The 19,568-nt window shown below is 33.9% G+C and overlaps 1 protein-coding gene across 1 annotated transcript in view; it reads left to right on the top strand.

Annotated features, from left to right (window-relative positions):
- Nucleotides 1-19,092, top strand: part of LOC148942551 (MFS-type transporter SLC18B1-like) — a 139,752-nt gene extending 120,660 nt beyond the window's left edge. Inside the window, exon 6 of the mRNA XM_089102241.1 lies at nucleotides 18,900-19,092. Within this exon, the coding sequence (XP_088958367.1) occupies nucleotides 18,900-19,058 (159 nt within the window). The 3' untranslated portion in view covers nucleotides 19,059-19,092. The remainder of the gene's footprint in view (nucleotides 1-18,899) is intronic.
- The last annotated feature ends 476 nt before the right edge of the window (nucleotides 19,093-19,568 follow it).

Here is a 19,568-nt window from a genome sequence, read left to right as displayed (position 1 = left end):
TCTATATGGCAAAACAGTGGCGGTCTTCAAATTTTTTGCTAACATCAGTGAGGTGTAAGATCTTAGAACAAAGATGAGTTGAAAAACGATAATCTTTGCAGAAAGATGAAAGATCTTAAATGTAAGTACTTGGTGCTAAAAAACGGGCCTATGATGAGCATATCATCAAAGTTCTCTCATCATTGCTCTATATGGCAGAAAGATGGCGTCCTTCACACTTTTTGCTAACACGAGTGAGCTGTAGGATCTTAGAACAAAGATTAGTTAAAAGAACGGAAATCTTTGCAGAAAGATGTGTGATCTTAGATTTAAGATCTTAGTGTAAAAGAATGACCCTAATATGGTGCGTGTGTTACAGATAGTACATAAGTACCGGAAATCAATATAAGTTACGAAAAATATATGTTAGGAAATATAAGTTAGGAAATATAAGTTAGGAAATATTTATCCTATAATTAGAATAAATATCTTATCCCGAAGATATATGGCCGCCAACAAGCCAAACTGAACAGAATCCTACAGGGTAATGAAACAAGAAGAAAAATTTTTTACACATAACCCAAAACAATCAACTTTAAAGTTATAATTAAGCCTTTCATCCTTCCCTCTCTGGCCCATGCCCATAATACCTCTAACATGCTTGGTCCAAGATCCAGTGCCATCCATCGTGGCAGTAGAACGATTGGAGTCACCAGCTGTATAGCCATATCAACCAAGTTTGAGATTTTGAACAGGGGAATCCGCGAGATTAGTGGAAAAAAATCGTGCTTATATAGTGACGAAGTTATCGGGCTTGGTCTGAGGGGAAAATTATTGTATCGAACAACCCACCAGTAATATGTAAGATTAAAAAGGACAACAGTCTTGTGAGTTCTGGGTCTTCGTATTAAGGGTTCGGAGCACGATTTTTTCGGAGCACGAAATTTTTCCTCCTCTTGATTTACAATTGAAAAAAACGAAACATAAGATTTTTACATATGAGACGATACCATGCGTCAAGAGAGATTGACCCAACTAACCTCTTAGGCTCAATAAGAAGAAACGTATCCATATCTGAAACAACACGAAACTTTCCTAGTGGCGATATTTCAAATTACTCGTGGTAAAACATAAGAAAGGTTTAGGGTAATGATTAGGGTAATGAAAAGGTTTAGGGTACAAATTTCAAGGGAACTTGAAGTAGCTTCTTCTGGGTCCCACACCATCGGACAGTTATGAAGAAAATAAATTTCGATGCCAATTGAGGATGAGAATAGGGTTGGGGATACAGAATAAAGATAGAGGGGGGGAGTAATGACTGGTAATTCGAGAGAGTATCTCCCAGGGACAATGGTTTGGAAAGGCTAGGCTTTGGTAAGATAGTCACAAATGACGAAATAGTTGTAGGTTTAGGGAAATGACTATCGTCTCCCATCTCCCAAATTGACTCCTCGCAAAGAGGCTCCTGCCCACATCAAGGGTCATCATTTGGTTGGGAATTTAATATGTTGTGTAAATATGGTATTAATAATAAAACCTTGAACCTTGAACCTTCCCAGGCTATCCCAATCCGACCCGATTTTCAATAGCACCCGAATACCAATCGATTACTTCATGACCAAAAGTGCAGGGTATAAGTTATAGTAGTATATGTGACAAACGAAACTCAGAGAGGAGAGAAAGTAACAAAATGAAAAATAAAATCAAAAAAGGGTGAAGAAACGAGGATTTTGTCAGCCAGCGAACCATGAAGATGACAAAATATAAGCAAATATTTCGACAAGGACCTCCGCCAAGTCGTCCTCAGTGCTAAACAAAAAAGAAAGAAAAAAAAAAGAAAATCTAACCTTTCGAAGTTTACTGTACAAAGACAGAACAGACACTCACCATGAAGATGACAAAATATAAGCAAATTTTTCTACAAGGACCTCCGCCAAGTCGTCCTCATTGCTAAACAAAAAAGAAAAAAAAAACGAAAATCTAACCTTTCGAAGTTTACTGTAAAAAGACAGAACAGACACTCACATGAAGATGACAAAATATAAGCAAATATTTCGACAAGGACCTCCGCCAAGTCGTCCTCAGTGCTAAACAAAAAAGAAAAAAAAAAACGAAAATCTAACCTTTCGAAGTTTACTGTACAAAGACAGAACAGACACTCTCCTCTCTGAGTTTCGTTTGTCATGTATAGCCAGTGTGGTCTAAGATTGTATTTGAGTAGTATATGTCCCTGTATAACCGACTAACGGAGATAGTAGTGACTCATGTGAATTTTGCTTACAGTTGCAGGAGCAAATGAACAGGGTGTAAGGTAGAAATATGGTGTTTTATTAGAGATTTTAACGCCCATGTCGTTAGAAAAAGGGGTAGATGGTATTCTAGCCTAAATATGTTTGGCGTAGAAAAAAGAACAGTAATTGCTGCAGACTGCTATAATTTTAGGTATAACAATCTAGTTATAACCAATACAATAATTGGTCATAAAATGCCCCATAAGTTAATATGGTATTCCGTATGGTAAGACAGCAAACGTTATTGATTATGTTATTTCAAAGCAGCTTTCACATGTGTGTCTAGCTAGAATTTCATGTCTAGACATGTTTCTGGCCCGAAATCAATGTCTAGACTCTAGACAACTATCATTCACAAGTAAAATTTGGTGCTTTTCTAGACAAGTTACAGCTAAGCATCCAGTTCTATACTCTAGAACTCAAAGTCTAGGTTTTTTTACTACAGCCAATCAGAATGTCCCAAGTTCCACTATTTTCATCATCTATGTTCATTTTTAAAATTTAAATCGAATTATTGTTTTCTTATTAATTGTTTTTTTTATTTTTGGCAAATATGCGACACCAGACATAATAGTGAAGCAAACTAAGGCAATTTTTTGGCTTATCTCATCCATTATCTCGTGACAGTAAAAACAGGGATTACAATTTTGAAAGTTTTACCTACGCATAAGCTCTCTTGATTGGCTAGAACTGACAACTGTAATGCTTTTCAAAATTTATAGTTTTAGCTAAGCACTGAAATCTTCTTGGGAACGGTAGTATGCAAGACATTGATTTCTGGCCAGACAGGTGTTCAGACATGGGATTCTAGCTAGAAACGCATGTGAACTCCGCTTAAACTGAAGACTGGCAGGATCAATACAAGATACTAGGGTAATTAGGAGGACTGTTATTGATGTCAAAAGTAAACATCACCATCTAGTAGTGTATAAGGTTAATTTAAAGCTGAAATTTGGGAAGGGTAACTACCTCCGGGGAATTTATGATGTTGGTAGACTCCAGGACGAGAAGTTGAGAAAAACTTTCCAGGAACAGTTGAACATTATACTTCAGAGTTTAAAATTTTAGAATGTAGAAGATCGATGGAATAATTTTAGGAAAACAATTTGAGAAGTTGCTGATGGTGTCTTAGCGAAAAAAGTTAGAACCGCAGCTAGGAATGTTAGTGAAAAAGCCTTATGTCTAATAGAGAGGAGAAGGGGCTTGTACAAAGAATATCTGAGTCATAGATCATATGAAAACAAAAGGAATAGAAAGAAAGTGGATAAAGCATTAAAATATGAACTAAGGAGATTTGAAGTGGAGGCCACTGATAAAATTGCCAAAGATCTAAAGATGCAGCTAGACAGCATAGTAGTAAACTATAGCATGTTAATTAAATTGAGAGGGAGTAGTCCATCGGGACCTCTCCCAGTTAAAGATGGGAATGGGTCCATGATTAGTGATGAGGAAAGAGTTAAAGAGAGATGGGCGTAACATTTTGAGAATGTGCTAAACCAAAATCTAAGCTGTGCTAAACTCCGAGTGGCTCTGAGGAGCGGCATTTATGTAATCAGTTTCAAACTTTTGAGGGAGTTGAGGCTTGATGTGGTTTCATTAGAGATAGGTTTTTTCGATGTTTTAACTTGTGAACTCAGGATTATCCCAAATATAAGATTATCACCTGCCTCCTTAGTCTTCCTTTCTTTACACTAGAATTTAGCTTTAGAATGAAAATACTTCAAAAATAATAAGCATTCCTCAAAAGTATATCCATTGAAATGCCAAAAACTCAATTTCAGGTTTTAATGTTTATATTTTTCAAGGAGGTTGGGAAAATGTTGTTCTGAGAGGATACCACCATAATCACACTTTTGCAAAAAGAATATGGATTTAATGTTTATGTTACGCCAAACAGTCTCTATCGAGCAACGAACGGTCAACTGTAAATAAATTAATGGATCCTAATATGCACTTCGTTTATCTAGGAAAGTATTACCTAATGGTTTATAATATTCGTCATTTTGCTTTGAATGCACAAACGCGTTGGATTGATGTTAAAAGTAAAGATCACCATCTAGTAGTATCTAGGGCTAATTTCAAGCTGAAATTCCAGAAGGGTAACTACCTACCGCAAAATTATGACGTTGGTTGACTCCAGGATGAGAATTTGAGAGAAACTTTCCAGGAACAGTTAAATACTAAACTAGAGAGTTTCAAATATACAATGTAGAAGATGGATGGAATAATTTTAGGAAAACAAGTTGTGAATTTTCTGATGATCTTTTAGGGATGATAATTAGGAGCGTAGCTAAGAATATTAGTGAAAAAGCTTTATGTTCAATAGAGAGAAGAAGGGGCGTGCACAAGAATTACCTGAGTGATAGATCATATGAAAACAAAAGGAATGTAAAAAAAGTGGAGAAAGAATTAAAATATGAACTAAGGAGGTTTGAAGTGGAGGCCGTGGATAAAATTGCCGGTATCTGGAAGATGCAGCTAGACGGCATAATAGTAAACCATATCATGTTAATAAATTGAGAGGGAGTAGTCAATCCGGACTTGCCCCAGTTAAAGATAGGAACGGGAACACAATTAGTGATAAGGAAATAGTTAAAGAGGGATAAGTTGAAAATTTTGAGAATATGCTTAACCGAGATAGTTGCAGGAAAAGATATAGAGGAAAACGAAAAAGTTTGTGATATCTTGGTCGTGAAGGAAGATTTGTTTTGTGAGGAAGAACTGGCGACAATACTAAAACGATTAAAAAATAATAAAGCTTCAGGTGCTGATGATACTATGGTAAATGAAGTTTTTAAATATGGTGACTCTGACGTTAGAAATAAGTTACTGAAGATTATGAATATGATTTGAAAAAGAAGAAGGACCTAGTGATTTTAGGAAAATCCTAGTTAAACCAATCTATACGAAAGGTGATAAGAGTGAGTGTGGTAATTATCAGGAATTAGCTGGTGTCTGTAGGTAGCAAATTACTTAGTATATGACAATTTTTTAGACTTAGAGATGCTGTAGACAAAGTTATAGGAGAAGAACAGTGCGGTTTTAAAAAGGATAGAGGATGTGTCGACCAAATTTTCATTCTTAGGTTAGTAATTGAGAAGTGTCTGAGCCATCATGGAAGAGGAGCGTGCGTAGCTGTGTTGACCTCGTGTGACTTGGTGCTGCGGTGAGTTCTTAGTAGTAGTAGTATAAAATGTCCAGGGCAAAGCCACCCTTTTTCATAGCTCAATATGTGGAGCACATATATCAATTCTTCACCATCAACCAGCAGATTGTCACTAAATCTGCAAATTTTTTAATCTTCAAAATAGCAGGTTACTTCTAAGGACCGGTTACTTCTAAGGGCAGGTTACTTAACTCTCCCTACACAAACCATAACGTAACCTCGAAACAGGCGTATTTTAACTAAAGAAAAGGCAAATTCAATTCCAAATAATTTGCCAAAAATGGTCTTCAATTCTGAGAATTATACTGTATAGTTAGCTAAATTTATGTATTTACATGAACGATGCACTTTTCTTGAAGAAATGTTTTTTTTTAATCCTTTCGATGCTATAGTATTTAACATGCCTGTGATAAATCCTAAAGTGATAATGTTTTTGATTTCAAAACCATGTAAATCGTTCACAAGGATTTTCCCCCGCCAATACTTTACCCCCACCCCACCCCTAATGTGCAAATATATAGCACAAATTACATATTTACTATCTATTCTGTCACTTGTTTTCGTCTTATCTCACGCCAAGCTGAAATAAACTACCAGAAGGAACTGGCTCCACGGTGTGTCAGCGGATGAACAACTTGAGTGGTCGGCGCTATAACAGACAAGTACCTTTTTTTGTCCACTTCAAAATCAAGTCCTCCAAATATATAAGATATGCTAAATTGCGAAACCATTTAAATTTGATTTTAAGTAGTATAGTTTATCACGTGATTCTTAGCTCGTCAATCATCATGATAAGTATTGTCATGCTCATATTTCATTTCCGCATGAATTTCAAGCCGCTCGGTGAAAATTCTTGTCAAGTGGGCCAAGGACCCACTTTTTGCCTGTAATGAATAGATCATTATTTTGTCACTGAATATATCAGCAAATGAATTTTGTTTCCTTTTCTTCCTTTTTTCACCCATATATTTTTTCTATTGATTTTCTATTGATCTTAGCAGTATGGAGTCAATTAATCCAAGCGGGCCCATAGAGCTTACTCTTTTCTTCCTTAGTGGTTTAAGATTGAGAAGAAGGTATTACGGCGATTCCACTAATGTTACCCATCTACATAACTAAAATCCTAGGTGGGGTTATTTTTAACTATAGGCATAGATGACGACTTTTTTTCTTTTCCAACAACACCTTTTTAGCTTCTAAGCAGTTTTCCATTGATTTTATGAAATTTGTGCTTGATGTAGGAATCGAAAGTGAGACCAATGATTTCCTATAGTAAAAGAACGACATATTACTCGACTGAGCAACCAAGTCATTAAAAATATTATGATTATAGAAATACATTCTAAGGCATTCAATGTATTGTTTCCGGGACGTTGGCTAACTGATGTTAAGCGTCGCAATATCATAACAAGTTATTTGCGCAGTCAATTTCTCAATTGGATTTTTGGTAAGTGTTATCAGTGATCTGTTTCCGGGCACCATTTTTGGTATCATCCTCAGAATATGCATAGCACGATGATTTTAGATGCTTACTGGACAGACATATTCTTTTGATGGTTAATGAAATTTCAAAAAATTGTAATACGCCTGACCACACCCATTGAATTTATATTGACACTATGCTATATGTGTTTGTATATCATATATCATCTTTGGTTTTAAAAAACACCCTCCCCTACTACTCATTCTTGAACTATTGAGTTGAATCCATGAAAAATTTTTGAACTTTGATCTTCATGGGACAGTAAAGAGCTAAATGAAAACTAATAGTGCATAAAACTGCCATAGGCGAATCTTTATCATTTTTGATTCTGAACATTTTTTTTCTTAGAATAAAAAAAGAAAGATTTTTTGAACCTTTTTATGTCTTAAAATGACAAGCAATCTGGTGGACATAGTTGACATGCAATCTGGTGAACATTGGGTTTTTTCATATGCGGGAGCCCCACTGGTGCTCTATGGTTGGTCGTCGACGATACTTGGTCTATTCTATGTTTTCGATGATTATTGATTGTGCACTGGAAGGATAAACACATAAGTCTTATTTTAAAAGTAAAGATGAATTAGTTCAAGAAAGTGTGTTTGCATGATAGAGTTGTCGCAACGTTGAATGCTGACAAGAACAAATATTTGAATTGCTAAACAAGCACTAATGGTGACATCATTGGAAATGCATTTGGGGCCTTGTTGTGGCAGTGAGAGATTGAATTTCTTTGAAATATTTAAAAAATTCAATGGTCATAGTGTTAGTTATGCCAGAGTCAAATTTCCAGAGATGATAGTGCTTAAAAATATTGCAAGCCTAAAACTAATAGTTGATGATGAGGGCCAACTTCTTGCTTGTCAAGTAGGTAGCACGTTACCACTTGCTTGTCAAGTGGGTAGCTCTATTTGGCAGAAAGATGGCTTCCTTCACACTTTTTGCTAACATCAGTGAGTTGTAGGATCTTAGAACAAAGATTAGTTAAAAGAATGGAAATCTTTGCAGAAAGATGTGTGATCTTAGATGTAAGATCTTAGTGTAAAAGAATGACCCTAATATGGCGCGTGTGTTACAGATAGTACATAAGTACCGGAAATAAATATAAGTTACGAAAAATATATTTATCCTATAATTAGGATAAATATCTTATCCCGAAGATATATGGTTGCCATTACGCCAAACTGGTCAGAATCTTACAGGGTAATGAAACAAGAACAAAAAAAAATTACACAAAACCCAAAAGAATAAACTTTAAATTTATAATTAAACCTTTCATCCTTCCATCTCTGGCCAAAGCCCATAATGCCCCTAACATGTTAGGTCGAGGATCCAGTACCATCCATCGTGGAAGTAGAGCGATTGGAGTCACCAGCTGTATAGCCATATCAACCAGATTTGAGATTTTGAGCAGGGGAATCCGCGAGATTAGTGGAAAATAATCGTGCTTATATAGTGACGAAGCTATCGGGCTTGGCCCGAAGGGAAAATTATTTTATAGAACAAGCCACCAGTATTATGTAAGATTAAAAAGGAAAACAATTTTGTTAGTTCTGGGTCATCGTATTAGTGGTTCGGAGAACAATTATGTAAGGAAATCTTTCCTCCTCTTGATTTATAATTGAAAGAAACGAAACATAAGGTCTTTACATATGAGACGACACCAGGCGTCAAGAGAGATCGGCTCAACTTCAACAAGAAGAAACGTATCTGTATCTGAAAAAAACAAAAAACTTGTCTAGTGGTGATATTTCAAATTACTCGTTGTAAAAGATAATAAAGGTTTAGGGTAATGGTCAGGGTTCGAATTTCAAGGAAGCTTGAAGCAGCTTCTACTGGATCCCACACCATCCAACAGTTATGAAGAAAACAAATTTCAATGCCAATTTAGGATGAGAATAGGGTAGGGGCTACAGAATAAGGATAGGGGGAGATGAAGTAATGACTGGTAATTCGGGAGAGTATCTCCCAGGGACTCTGATTTGGAAAGGCTATGCCTTGGTAAGATAGTCACAAATGGTGAAATAGTTGTAGATTTAGGGAACTGACTATCATCTCCCATATCCCGAATTGACTCCTCGCAAAGGGGCTCACACCCACATCAAGGGCCAGGTGCCTCAAAAAGATGATAGGGCAGACCTAAAACTCCATCCCAGGCTATCCAAATCCGACCCGATTTTCAATAGCACCCAAATACCAATCGATTACTTCATGACTAAAAGTGCAGGGTATTAGTTATAGTAGTTTATGTCCCTGTAGAACCTACTAACGGAGATAGTAGTGACTCAGGTGAATTTTTCTTATAGTTGCAGGAGCAAATGAACAGGGTCCAAGGCAGAAATATGGTGTTCTTATTAGGAGATTTTAACAAACATATCGTTAGAAACAGGGGTAGATGGTATTCTAGCCTAAATAGATTCGGCGTAGAAAAAAAACAGTAATTGCTGCAGGCTGTTATAATTTTTAGGTATAACAATCTAGTTATAATCAATACAATATTTGGTCATAAAATGACCCATAAGTTAACGTAGTATTCCGTGATGGTAAGACAGCAAATTTTATTGATTATTTTATCGTAAAGCATCGTTCACATGTGTGTCTACCCACTTGTGACCATAGTTGACATGCAATCTGGTGAACATTGGGTTTTTTCATATGCAGGAGCCCCACTGGTGCTCTATGGTTGGTCGTCGACGATACTTGGTCTATTCTATGTTTTCGATGATTATTCATTGTGCACTGGAAGGATAAACACATAAGTCTTATTTTAAAAGTAAAGATGAATTATTTCAAGAAAGTGTGTTTGCATAATAGAGTTGTCGTAACGTTGACTGCTGACAAGGACAAATATTTGAATTGCTAAACAAGCATTAATGGTGACATCATTGGAAATGCATGTGGGGCCTTGTTGTGGCAGTGAGAGATTAAATTTCTTATTAATATTCAAAAAATTCAATGGTCATAGTGTTAGTTATGCCAGAGTCAAATTTCCAGAGATGATAGTGCTTAAAGATAATGCCAGCCTAAGACCAATAGTTAATGACGAGGTGAAAATTCTTGCTTGTCGCAAGGGTAGCACGTTACCTGTTAATACATCATATCAACATGTTTGTGGTATTACCATTTAAAAGGAACGTAAAAGCAAGTTGAGCGTATTCCAGCATCAATATCATAAATCATATCATGTCTATGTGTCGGAGCTGTAACCGGTGTAAAAATATGTGGTAATAGACAGTGTAATCGAGAGCAAAATTAAAAAAGCATGGGCAGATAAAGTCTCCAAGGAGATTAAAGATAATTCAATGAAAAGCAAAGCATCACTAAACGTTTATAGTATTACAGGTAGTTTACCATCAGATACCATCATGGAACAGAGTAATAGCAATGATGAAAAAGTGAAGATGAAATACTTCATTGTGCACATATTAGAATTATCGTAGCATTGAATGCTAACAAAGACAAATATTTAAACTATGAAACAAGAACTAATGGTGACAATATTGGAAATGTATGTGTGCATTGTCATGAAAGACAGAGATTAAATTTCTTTGGACTACCGACAAAATTAATCATTACTAAAGGTGGATATACTAGAATAAAATTCCCACAGATGATATTGAACATATTGCACACCTAAAAGTAATAGTTTAAATCGAGAGTCAATTCTTGCTAGCAGCGCGGGTAACACGTTACCTCTTGATAAGTCATATCGCCATCTTTCGGATATTAGCATTTAACGGAAGATAAAAAGAAGACAGGCATACTGCTACACCAATTTCATAAAACTTATCACGTCTCAGTGTCAGAATTGTTACCTGTGTATAAAATTTGGTAATAGACAGTGAAATCGCCGGCAAAATAAAAGGGTATTGGAAGATAATATCACCATGGAAATTAATGACGATTCTAAGAAAAGCAAAGTATCGGTGAATGTTCCTAGTATCGTCGACAGTTTACAATCAGATACAGTCAATGAACGCAATAATACCACTGATGAAATGTGTGATGCGATGTTTACCTAAAATCTTAGCTAAAACTTTGTATGACCCCAAAATGGAATAGGTGTCAGGTCAAGAGAAAAACATAATGACGTATTTTATGGAATGGATTCATAGCATCCGTTTTTTGTTTATGATATTCTACATACCATTATATCAATAAATATTTTGTGCAGTACTTTGTTATGTCTCTATTAATTTTAGGATACGCTAGCAAATCGAATGTTTATTAATATTACCATAGAAAGTAATGACAATTCTAAGAAAAGTAAAGCATCATTAAATTTTGCTAGTATCTTCGACAGTTTACCATCAGATGCAGTCAATGAATCCTATTAACAAATGGTTCTGTGGATTGAATGTTCTTGGAACGGTGCCATAAGACGATGGTTGTTTTTTTTTGTTCGCGACATCAAATACTTCGCTCCAAATCCCTACTACCGAGGTCTATTATTTTACAGTCATGGATGGTGCCATTTTTGTTTTCCTGTCCATGTGCTATCATCTTTTTTTACTAAAGCTAGAAATGGTATCACAAGGGATTTTTCACTTAGGTTACATTATGTTAACTGATTTTGAGTTTGGTTCGCTTAGGCTCAGTAAGCGTGCCCACCATACAAGCGGTGCCCAATATTCCTACGACAGCCTGGAGGTGCTATAAGAGAATGACCGTCTAAATTATTGTATGCAGTTTAAGCGGGCCCTTCTGGTCTTATCAGACTTTGGTGACGATAAAGATTTGGCTTTATTTTTCAGTTAACTGTGCCTTTGGATACAAGCGGTCAGACGCAAAGCACCTATCACGTGATCGTTGTTAGAAGAATTCCTGTTTCTTTTGTCAAGTATTTTGTTCAATATTTTATCTGAATTTGAACTGACAAGATAAGTAATAAACGTAATTTTGAATCTAATATACAATTGGTAGAGATCTTTTCGTACTCTAATGGTATCGCGTCGCTTATTTATAATTGATTAGGACTACAATCGGCCGGGTAGGACGACAATCAGCAAGCTAGTGGTGGTATCACAAGTGATTTTTCACTTAGGTTACATTATATTAACTGATTTTGAGTTAGGTTCGTTTAGGGTCTGTAAGCGTTCCCGCCATACGAGCGGTGCCCAACATTCCTACGACAGCCTAGAGGTGCTATAAGAAAATGACCGTGTAATCTATTATATGCAGTTTAAGCAGGCTCTTCTGGATTTATCATACTTCAGCGACGATAAGGATTTGACTTTTTTCAGTTAACTGTGCCTTTGGATAAAAGTGGTCAGGCACAAAGCACCTATCACGTGATGATTGGTAGAAGAATTCCAGTTTCTTTTGTCAAGTATTTTGTTCAATACTTTAACTGAATTTGAACTGACAAGATAAGTAATAAACGTAATTTTGAATCTAATATACAATTGGTAGAGATCTTTTCGTACTCTAATGGTATCGCGTCGCTTATTGATAATTGATTAGGACTACAATCGGCCAGGTATCATTTTTTTTAAATTTAATGAGCTTGAGCACATCCTTAGTAGACTAAGATCATGAAGAAGGTTCAACGACGATTCCTCCAATTCTGCCGAGTACATATTTAAAGTCATAATTGGCGTTATTGTTAACTATAGTTATAGATGGTGAAATATTTTCTTTTCTAAAGATACATTTTTTATCTTCTAAGCAGTTTTACATTGATTTTATGAAATTTATGTCTGAGGTACGAATCGAACATGAGACCCATGATATCCTATATTAAAAGAACGAAACGTTATTTGATAGAGCCAACATTTCAGTAGCGAAACTCTCTTCTTAGAAGTACATTCTAAGGTGATCAATGAATTATTTCCGGGACGTTGGTCAACAAAATCCAAAATAACTTACAAAACAAAAATATATCCTAGACAATCACAAATTCTTCTTACAAAATACGAAATACTTGTTACAAATTGAAAAAAAATACTTATTACAAAATAAAATAATTCTTACAAAATTTAAAATACTTCCAACAAAACAAAAAAGAATTCTTACAAAACCAAAAATACATCCTAAAAAATCAGAGATCGTATTTATAAATACAAAAATACTTCATACAAAACCAAAAATACTTCTTATAAAGCAAAAAATAATTCTTACAAAACTAAAACATAATACTAAGAAATCTCAAAATCGTATTACAAAATACAAAATACTTATTACGAAGCAAAAAATAATGCTTACGAAACGAAAATACATCTTAATCAATCACAAACTATTCTTATCACAACTATTCAATCACAAACAAAATACAGAATACTTCTTACAAAACAAAAATACTTCTTACAGAACAAAACAAAATAATTCTTACAAAACAAAAATGCATACTAAGAAACCACAGATTCTTCTTGAAAAATACAAAAAACTTCATACAAAACAAAAAGTAATTATTACGAAACAAAAATACATCCTAAGTGATCACAAATTCTTCTTATAAAATGCAAATACTAATCATAAAACAAAAAATACTTCTTGCAAAGAAAAAAAATTATTCTTACAAAACAAAAATACATCCTAAGAAATTGCAAGTTCTTGTTACAAAATACTAAATATTTCTTACGAAACAAAAAATAATTCTTACAAAACAAAAATACATCCTAAACAATCACAAAGAGTTCTTACAAAATACAAGATATTTGTTATAAAACAAAACATACTTCTTACAAAACGTAAAATAATTCTTAAAAAACACAAAACACTTTGTACAAAACAAAAAATTATTCTTAAAAAACAAAATTCATCCTCAAAAATCAGATGTTGATCATACGAAATACAAAATACTTGATATAAAAAAAATACTTCTTACAAAGCAAAAAATTATTCTTAAGAAAACGTAAAATACATCCTCAGAAACCACAAATTCCTATTACAAAATACAAAATACTTATTTCGAAACAAAAAATTATTCTTACAAAGCGAAAATACATCCTAAACAATCATACTAAATACATTCTAAACAGTAAGCATGCGCGCACGCTTACTGAGCCCAGCCAAACCTAACTCAAAATCAGTTAACCTAAGTGAATAATCAGTTATGCTGCCATCAATAGCTTTAGTGAAAAAATATGGTAGTACATGGACATGAAAACTAAAACAGCTCTATCTATGACTATAAATTAACAGATGTCAGTAGTAGGGATTTGAGCAAAGTATTTAATTTCACGAGCAAAGAAAAACAAGCATCGGCTTATGGCACCCTTCCGTGAATATTCAATTCACAGAACCATTTGCTGATAAACTGTCAAATTTGCGTAGAAATCATTTCAAATGTATATTTTGTTTTGTAACAAGTATTTTGTATTTTGTAAAAACAGTTTGTGATTGTTTAGGATGTATTTTCGTTTTGTAAGAATTATTTTTGTTTCGGAAGAAGTATTTTGTATCTTGTAGAAGTATTTTTTTGTTTTGTAAGAACTATTTTGTATTTTGTAATAACAATCTCTGATTTTCTAGGATATATTTTTGTTTTTTAAAGTTTTTAAAAAAAAAGAATTGTTTTTTGTATTTTATCAAATTTGTGTAGAAATCATTTCAAATGTATTTTTTGTTTTTTAACAAGTATTTTGTAAAAACAGTGTGATTCTTTAGGATTTATTTTACGTTTTGTAAGAATTATTTTTTGTTTCGTAATAAGTATTTTGTAATAGGAATTTGCGATTTCTTACGATATATTTCTGTTTTGTAAGAAATTACTTTTGCTTTGTAAGAAGCATTTTTTTCTGCCAAGTATTTTTGTATTTTGTCAGAACACTCTGATATTTTAGGATGTATTTTGTTTTGTAGGAAGTATTTTGTGTTTTGTCTAATAAGAATTTGTGATTTTTTAGGATGCATTTTTGTTTTGTAAGAATTATTTTTTTGCTTTGTAAGAATTGTTTTTTGTTTTGTATGAAGTGTTTCTGTATTTTGTAAAAACAATCTCTGATTTCTTAGGATGTAATTTTGTTTGTTTTAAAGTGTTTCTTATTTCGTAGGAAGTATTTAGTATGTTGTAAGAAGTATTTTTTTTGGTTTCGTAACAAGTATTTTGTATGTTGCAAGAACAGTTTGTGATTGTTTAGGAAGTATTTTTGTTGTTTAAGGATAAGTTTTGTTTTGTAAGAAGAATTTTTATTTTGTAAGAAAAATTTGTAATCTCAGGATTCTTTTTTGTTTTGTATGGATTACTTTGCTTTGTTTTGTAAGAAGTACTTTTTGTTTTGTAACCAGTATGTTGTATTTTGTAAGAATAATTTCCGATTGTGTAGGGGGTATTTTCGTTTTTTAAGAATTAATTTTCTTTCGTAAGAAGTATTTTGTAATTAAGAATTTGTAATTTCTTTTTGTTTAATTACATTCATTTTTTGCTTTGAAACAAGTATTTTTTGGTAATGAATATTTTATACTTTGTATAAACAATCCCTAATTTTTAGGATGTATTTTTGTTTTGTAAGAATTATTTTTTGTTTCGTAATAAGTATTTTGCATTTTGTAAGAAGAATTTGTGATTGTCTAGGATGTATTTGTGTTTTGTAACAATTATTTTTGGTTTTGTTGACCAACGTCCCGGAAATAATACATTGATCGCCTTAGAATGTATATCTAAGAAGATAATTTCGTTACTGAAATGTTGGCTCTGTCGAATAAACTTTCGTTCTTTTACCAAAGGATATCATGGGTCTCATTTTCGATTCGTACTTCAGCCATAAATTTCATAAAATAAATGAAAAACTGCTTAGAAGCTAAAAATTGTATCGTTGGAAAAGAAAAAATTTCACCTTCTATAACTTTAGTTAACAATAATGCCATTTATGACTTTGACTATATAGTCGGAAGCACTGGAGGAATCACCGTTAAAGTTTCTCCTTGATCTTAATCCACTAAGGATGTGCTCATGACCATTACATTAACAAAAATGATACCTGGCTGGTTGTAGTCATAATCAATTATCAATGATCAATTTTCAATAATCGACTCGATACCAGTAGAGTACTTCAAAATTTCTACCAATTGTATGCTAGAATCCATAACAAAACTACGTTTATTAGATATATTGTAACTTCGTATTCACTTAAAATATTGACCAAACTACTTGACAAACGAGACAGGAACTCTTCTATCAGTGATCACGAGATGGGTGTTCTGCGCCTGACATCTTTTATTCAAAGGCACATTTCACTAAAAAATAAAGGCAAATTCTTATCGTCACGGATGTATGATAATACCAGATGAGCCCACTTGAACTGAATACAATAAGTTGGACGGTTATTATATTATAACACCTTCTGGCTGTCATAGGGATGTTGGGCACCATTTATATGGCGGAAACGCTTACTGAGCCAGAACGAACCTAATTCAAAATCAGTTAATAAAATATAAGCTAAAAGAAAATCACTTGCGATGTCATCAATAGCTTTAGTGAAAAAGATGGTAGTACGTGGAGAGTACAAGATGGTAGTACATGGATCTATGACAGTAAATCAATAGATATTGGTAGTAGGGATTTGAGCAAAGTATTTGATGGCGCGAACAAAAAATAAACAAGCATCGCATTATGGCACCCTTCCAAGAATATTCACTTCACAGACCCATTTGTTAATTGGGTTTATTGACTGCATCTGATGGTGTACTGTTGATGGTGCTAGCAACATTCACCGATGCTTTGCTTTTCTTAGAGTTGTCATTAATTTCCATGGTGATATTAATAAACATTCTCAAAATTCGATCTGCTAGTGTGTCCTAAATTTCATGGAGACATAACAAAGTATTGTATAAATTTTTTTATTGAAATAGTGATATGTAGAATATAATCTTTAAAAAATAAATGCTATGAATCCATTACGTAAAATACTTCATTTTGTTTTTCTCTTGACATGACATTTATTCCATTTTAGGGTCATACAAGAGTTTTAGCTTGGTTTCAGGTACTATCGCATCATATATTTTATCATTGACATTATTCTGTTCATTGACTGTATCTGATGGTAAAATTTTGATGATACTAGCAAAATTCACCGATACTTTGCTTTTCTTAGAATTATCGTTAATTTCCATGGTGATACTATTTGCCCATGCCCTTTTTATTTTGCCGGCGATTTCACTGTCTATTACCGTATTATTTTTACACAGGTAGCATTTCTGACACTGAGACCTGATATGTCTTATGACATTATTGCAGCAGTATGCCTGTCTTATTTTTACCTTTTGTTGACTGCTAATACCCGAAAGATGGCGATATGATTTATCAACAGATAATTGATTGCGCAAATGTCTTGTTATGATATTGCGACGCTTAACATCAGTTAGCGAACGTTCCGGAATCAATACATTAAATTCCTAAGGATGTATTTCTAAAATCATAATATTTTCAAAGACTTGTTGGCTCAATCGAATAACATGTCGTTCTTTTACCATAGGAAATCATTGATCTCACGTTCGATTCCTACATAAAACACAAATTCTATATAAATCTATGAAAAACTACTTAGAAGCAGTTTAAATGGCAACACTAGTGGAATCTCAGTTATACCTTCTTTATGATCTCAAACCACTAAAGAAGAAAAGACTAAGCCCTATGGGGCCGCTCTTAGTAATTGACCCTATACTACTGATCTTTCACTCGGACAACGTGTCACTAGTCCTTGAAATGTATACATTCGGTCATGAAGGATACAGTTCAGGAAACGGGTAGGGTTGTGGGTATAGGATTTTCCTATGGGAGGGTGTATTTTATGGTACCAGTTAGTAGTGATGATCATGATTCCGACGACAATGTCAGAAATGTTCAAGAGGATATATACCAAAACAAAGCTGATAATGATGGTGATAGTGTTGGAACTGACGACTATGACCTCTTTTATTTCCGTTGTCTTCGTCCTATCATCGTTGACGTTACTACAAGTAACACCGTTGCTGACGTTATCATCGTTAATTACTGTCATTTTAACCTCATAGTAATCCGGACCGTCACTATCCTCAGCACTTTCCTATGGACAAGTGTTATGGTGTCATAGATTGGCTTCAGTATCGTTACTTAAACCCCTAAAAGATGTCCCTACAATTCCTTGTCTCCCAATATCTTCACTTCACCTAGGCATGTCTCTGTCAAATTTTCATGGCGACTTGTCGTCATGACAAGCAGTTTCTACTAATTGTGAAACGTTAAATTTTTCATGACTTGAATTTTGTTACGTTGAATTGTGTATGGGTTAAGTTCTTCTCGAATTTTTTTTTGAAGAGCCTGTTTTTTAATTGTGATTGATTGAAATTTATCTGTGCTGAATTATAGCTTTGTTCAATTTTCCAGGCACCCCTATTTACTTCAAGATCTTTTTTTTATTTTTCCCCCATCCACTTCATTTAATAGGAGCATTTGGGAGGACGTTTCGACAATTGGAACTTTAAAGTTCTACTTTCCATTTTAAGCCTCAAAATGAGGTCTCGCAAGCGTCAATTTTCATCAGTACGATCTCTAGCTCATAGGTGCCGATGTTTTAAAATAGGGATCAAGAAGAATATACCGCAAATGGAAAGGAATCAAAGGGTTAGGGGAAAGTATTGATAGTATGTAAAATAAATGTAAAGACCGAACTGTAGCCCATAGTAACCGAAAATTTACAAGCTTGTTGTGGAAAATCAGTAAAAACGGACTAACCTCCATTTAACGTCAAGTTTTGTATGAGGAACCTGTCGGTAAAGATTTAACCCCGGCAGAGAACACTACAAGTTTTCTGGAATTTTTTTCAAAGTTATTATCACCATTAAAGCTCAATTTTTCTGCTGAATATATTGTTACCAGAGTTTCTCTATAAAAATATTTTTGGAAGAAATTTAAGAATCAAGTGCGACTTACTTAATTTGCTACAGCAGACAGCTTCCCAAAATTGCTTCAATCAGAATTGGAAATTAAAAGCTGTACAGGTTTTTCGTCAGAGTCAAAACTGATCTGATTAACTATTAATAAAGAATTTTGTTTTTATTTTAGATCGTGATGACACTAATCTACATCGTGACCTATAGGTTGAAATGTCCCACGGAGCCACCGGATTTATTTTCTGAAAAAAGTACAAGCACTGAACTGACAGAGTCAACAAAATTGCTGGGACAAACTGATTCAAATTTACAACAAAATGGAAGTGTTTGATTTTATTATTGATAAATAAAGGAAAAACATTGTAAAAATACACTCATTTTTTCTGAAAAAAAATCAACAAAGTTTGTTATTCTAGGTGTTGAGGGGGCAAACATAGTGCCACAAAAAAATGTGTTTAAATGAAAAAAATTACTCACTGGAGTTTTCCGGTGCGAAGTTTATTTCTCTGGATGGCAAAATTGTATAAAAATAAATGCTGGCTTCCTGATTATAGAAGGATTTTTTTTTTGGCTAAGCTAATCCCAAGAAGCCAATTTTTAAATATTTAGTTTAAAACAACTAAAAACAATTTTAACAAGAGATTTGTCTACTTTGCCATTTGTTGTTTCTACTCTGCCAGGGGATGTAAAGATGTGAGAAAACGATGTGACGTATTTATTATTACACTTTGTTCCACCAGCCACTTTTAATGGAGAGGGTGCTCATGCAAACTTAGGAGAGGGTTCATTCGATTGGAGAGTGTCTTCCTTTTAAAATAAGTGAAACAGATTGAGATGCCAA

Source organism: Artemia sp. Qi Xiang Cuo, chromosome 16 (genome assembly GCF_049724085.1).
Source record: "Artemia sp. Qi Xiang Cuo chromosome 16, ASM4972408v1, whole genome shotgun sequence".
Lineage (NCBI taxonomy): Eukaryota > Metazoa > Arthropoda > Branchiopoda > Anostraca > Artemiidae > Artemia > Artemia sp. Qi Xiang Cuo.
Note: the sequence above shows the minus strand (reverse complement) of the source record. Positions and strands in the feature narration are given on the sequence as shown.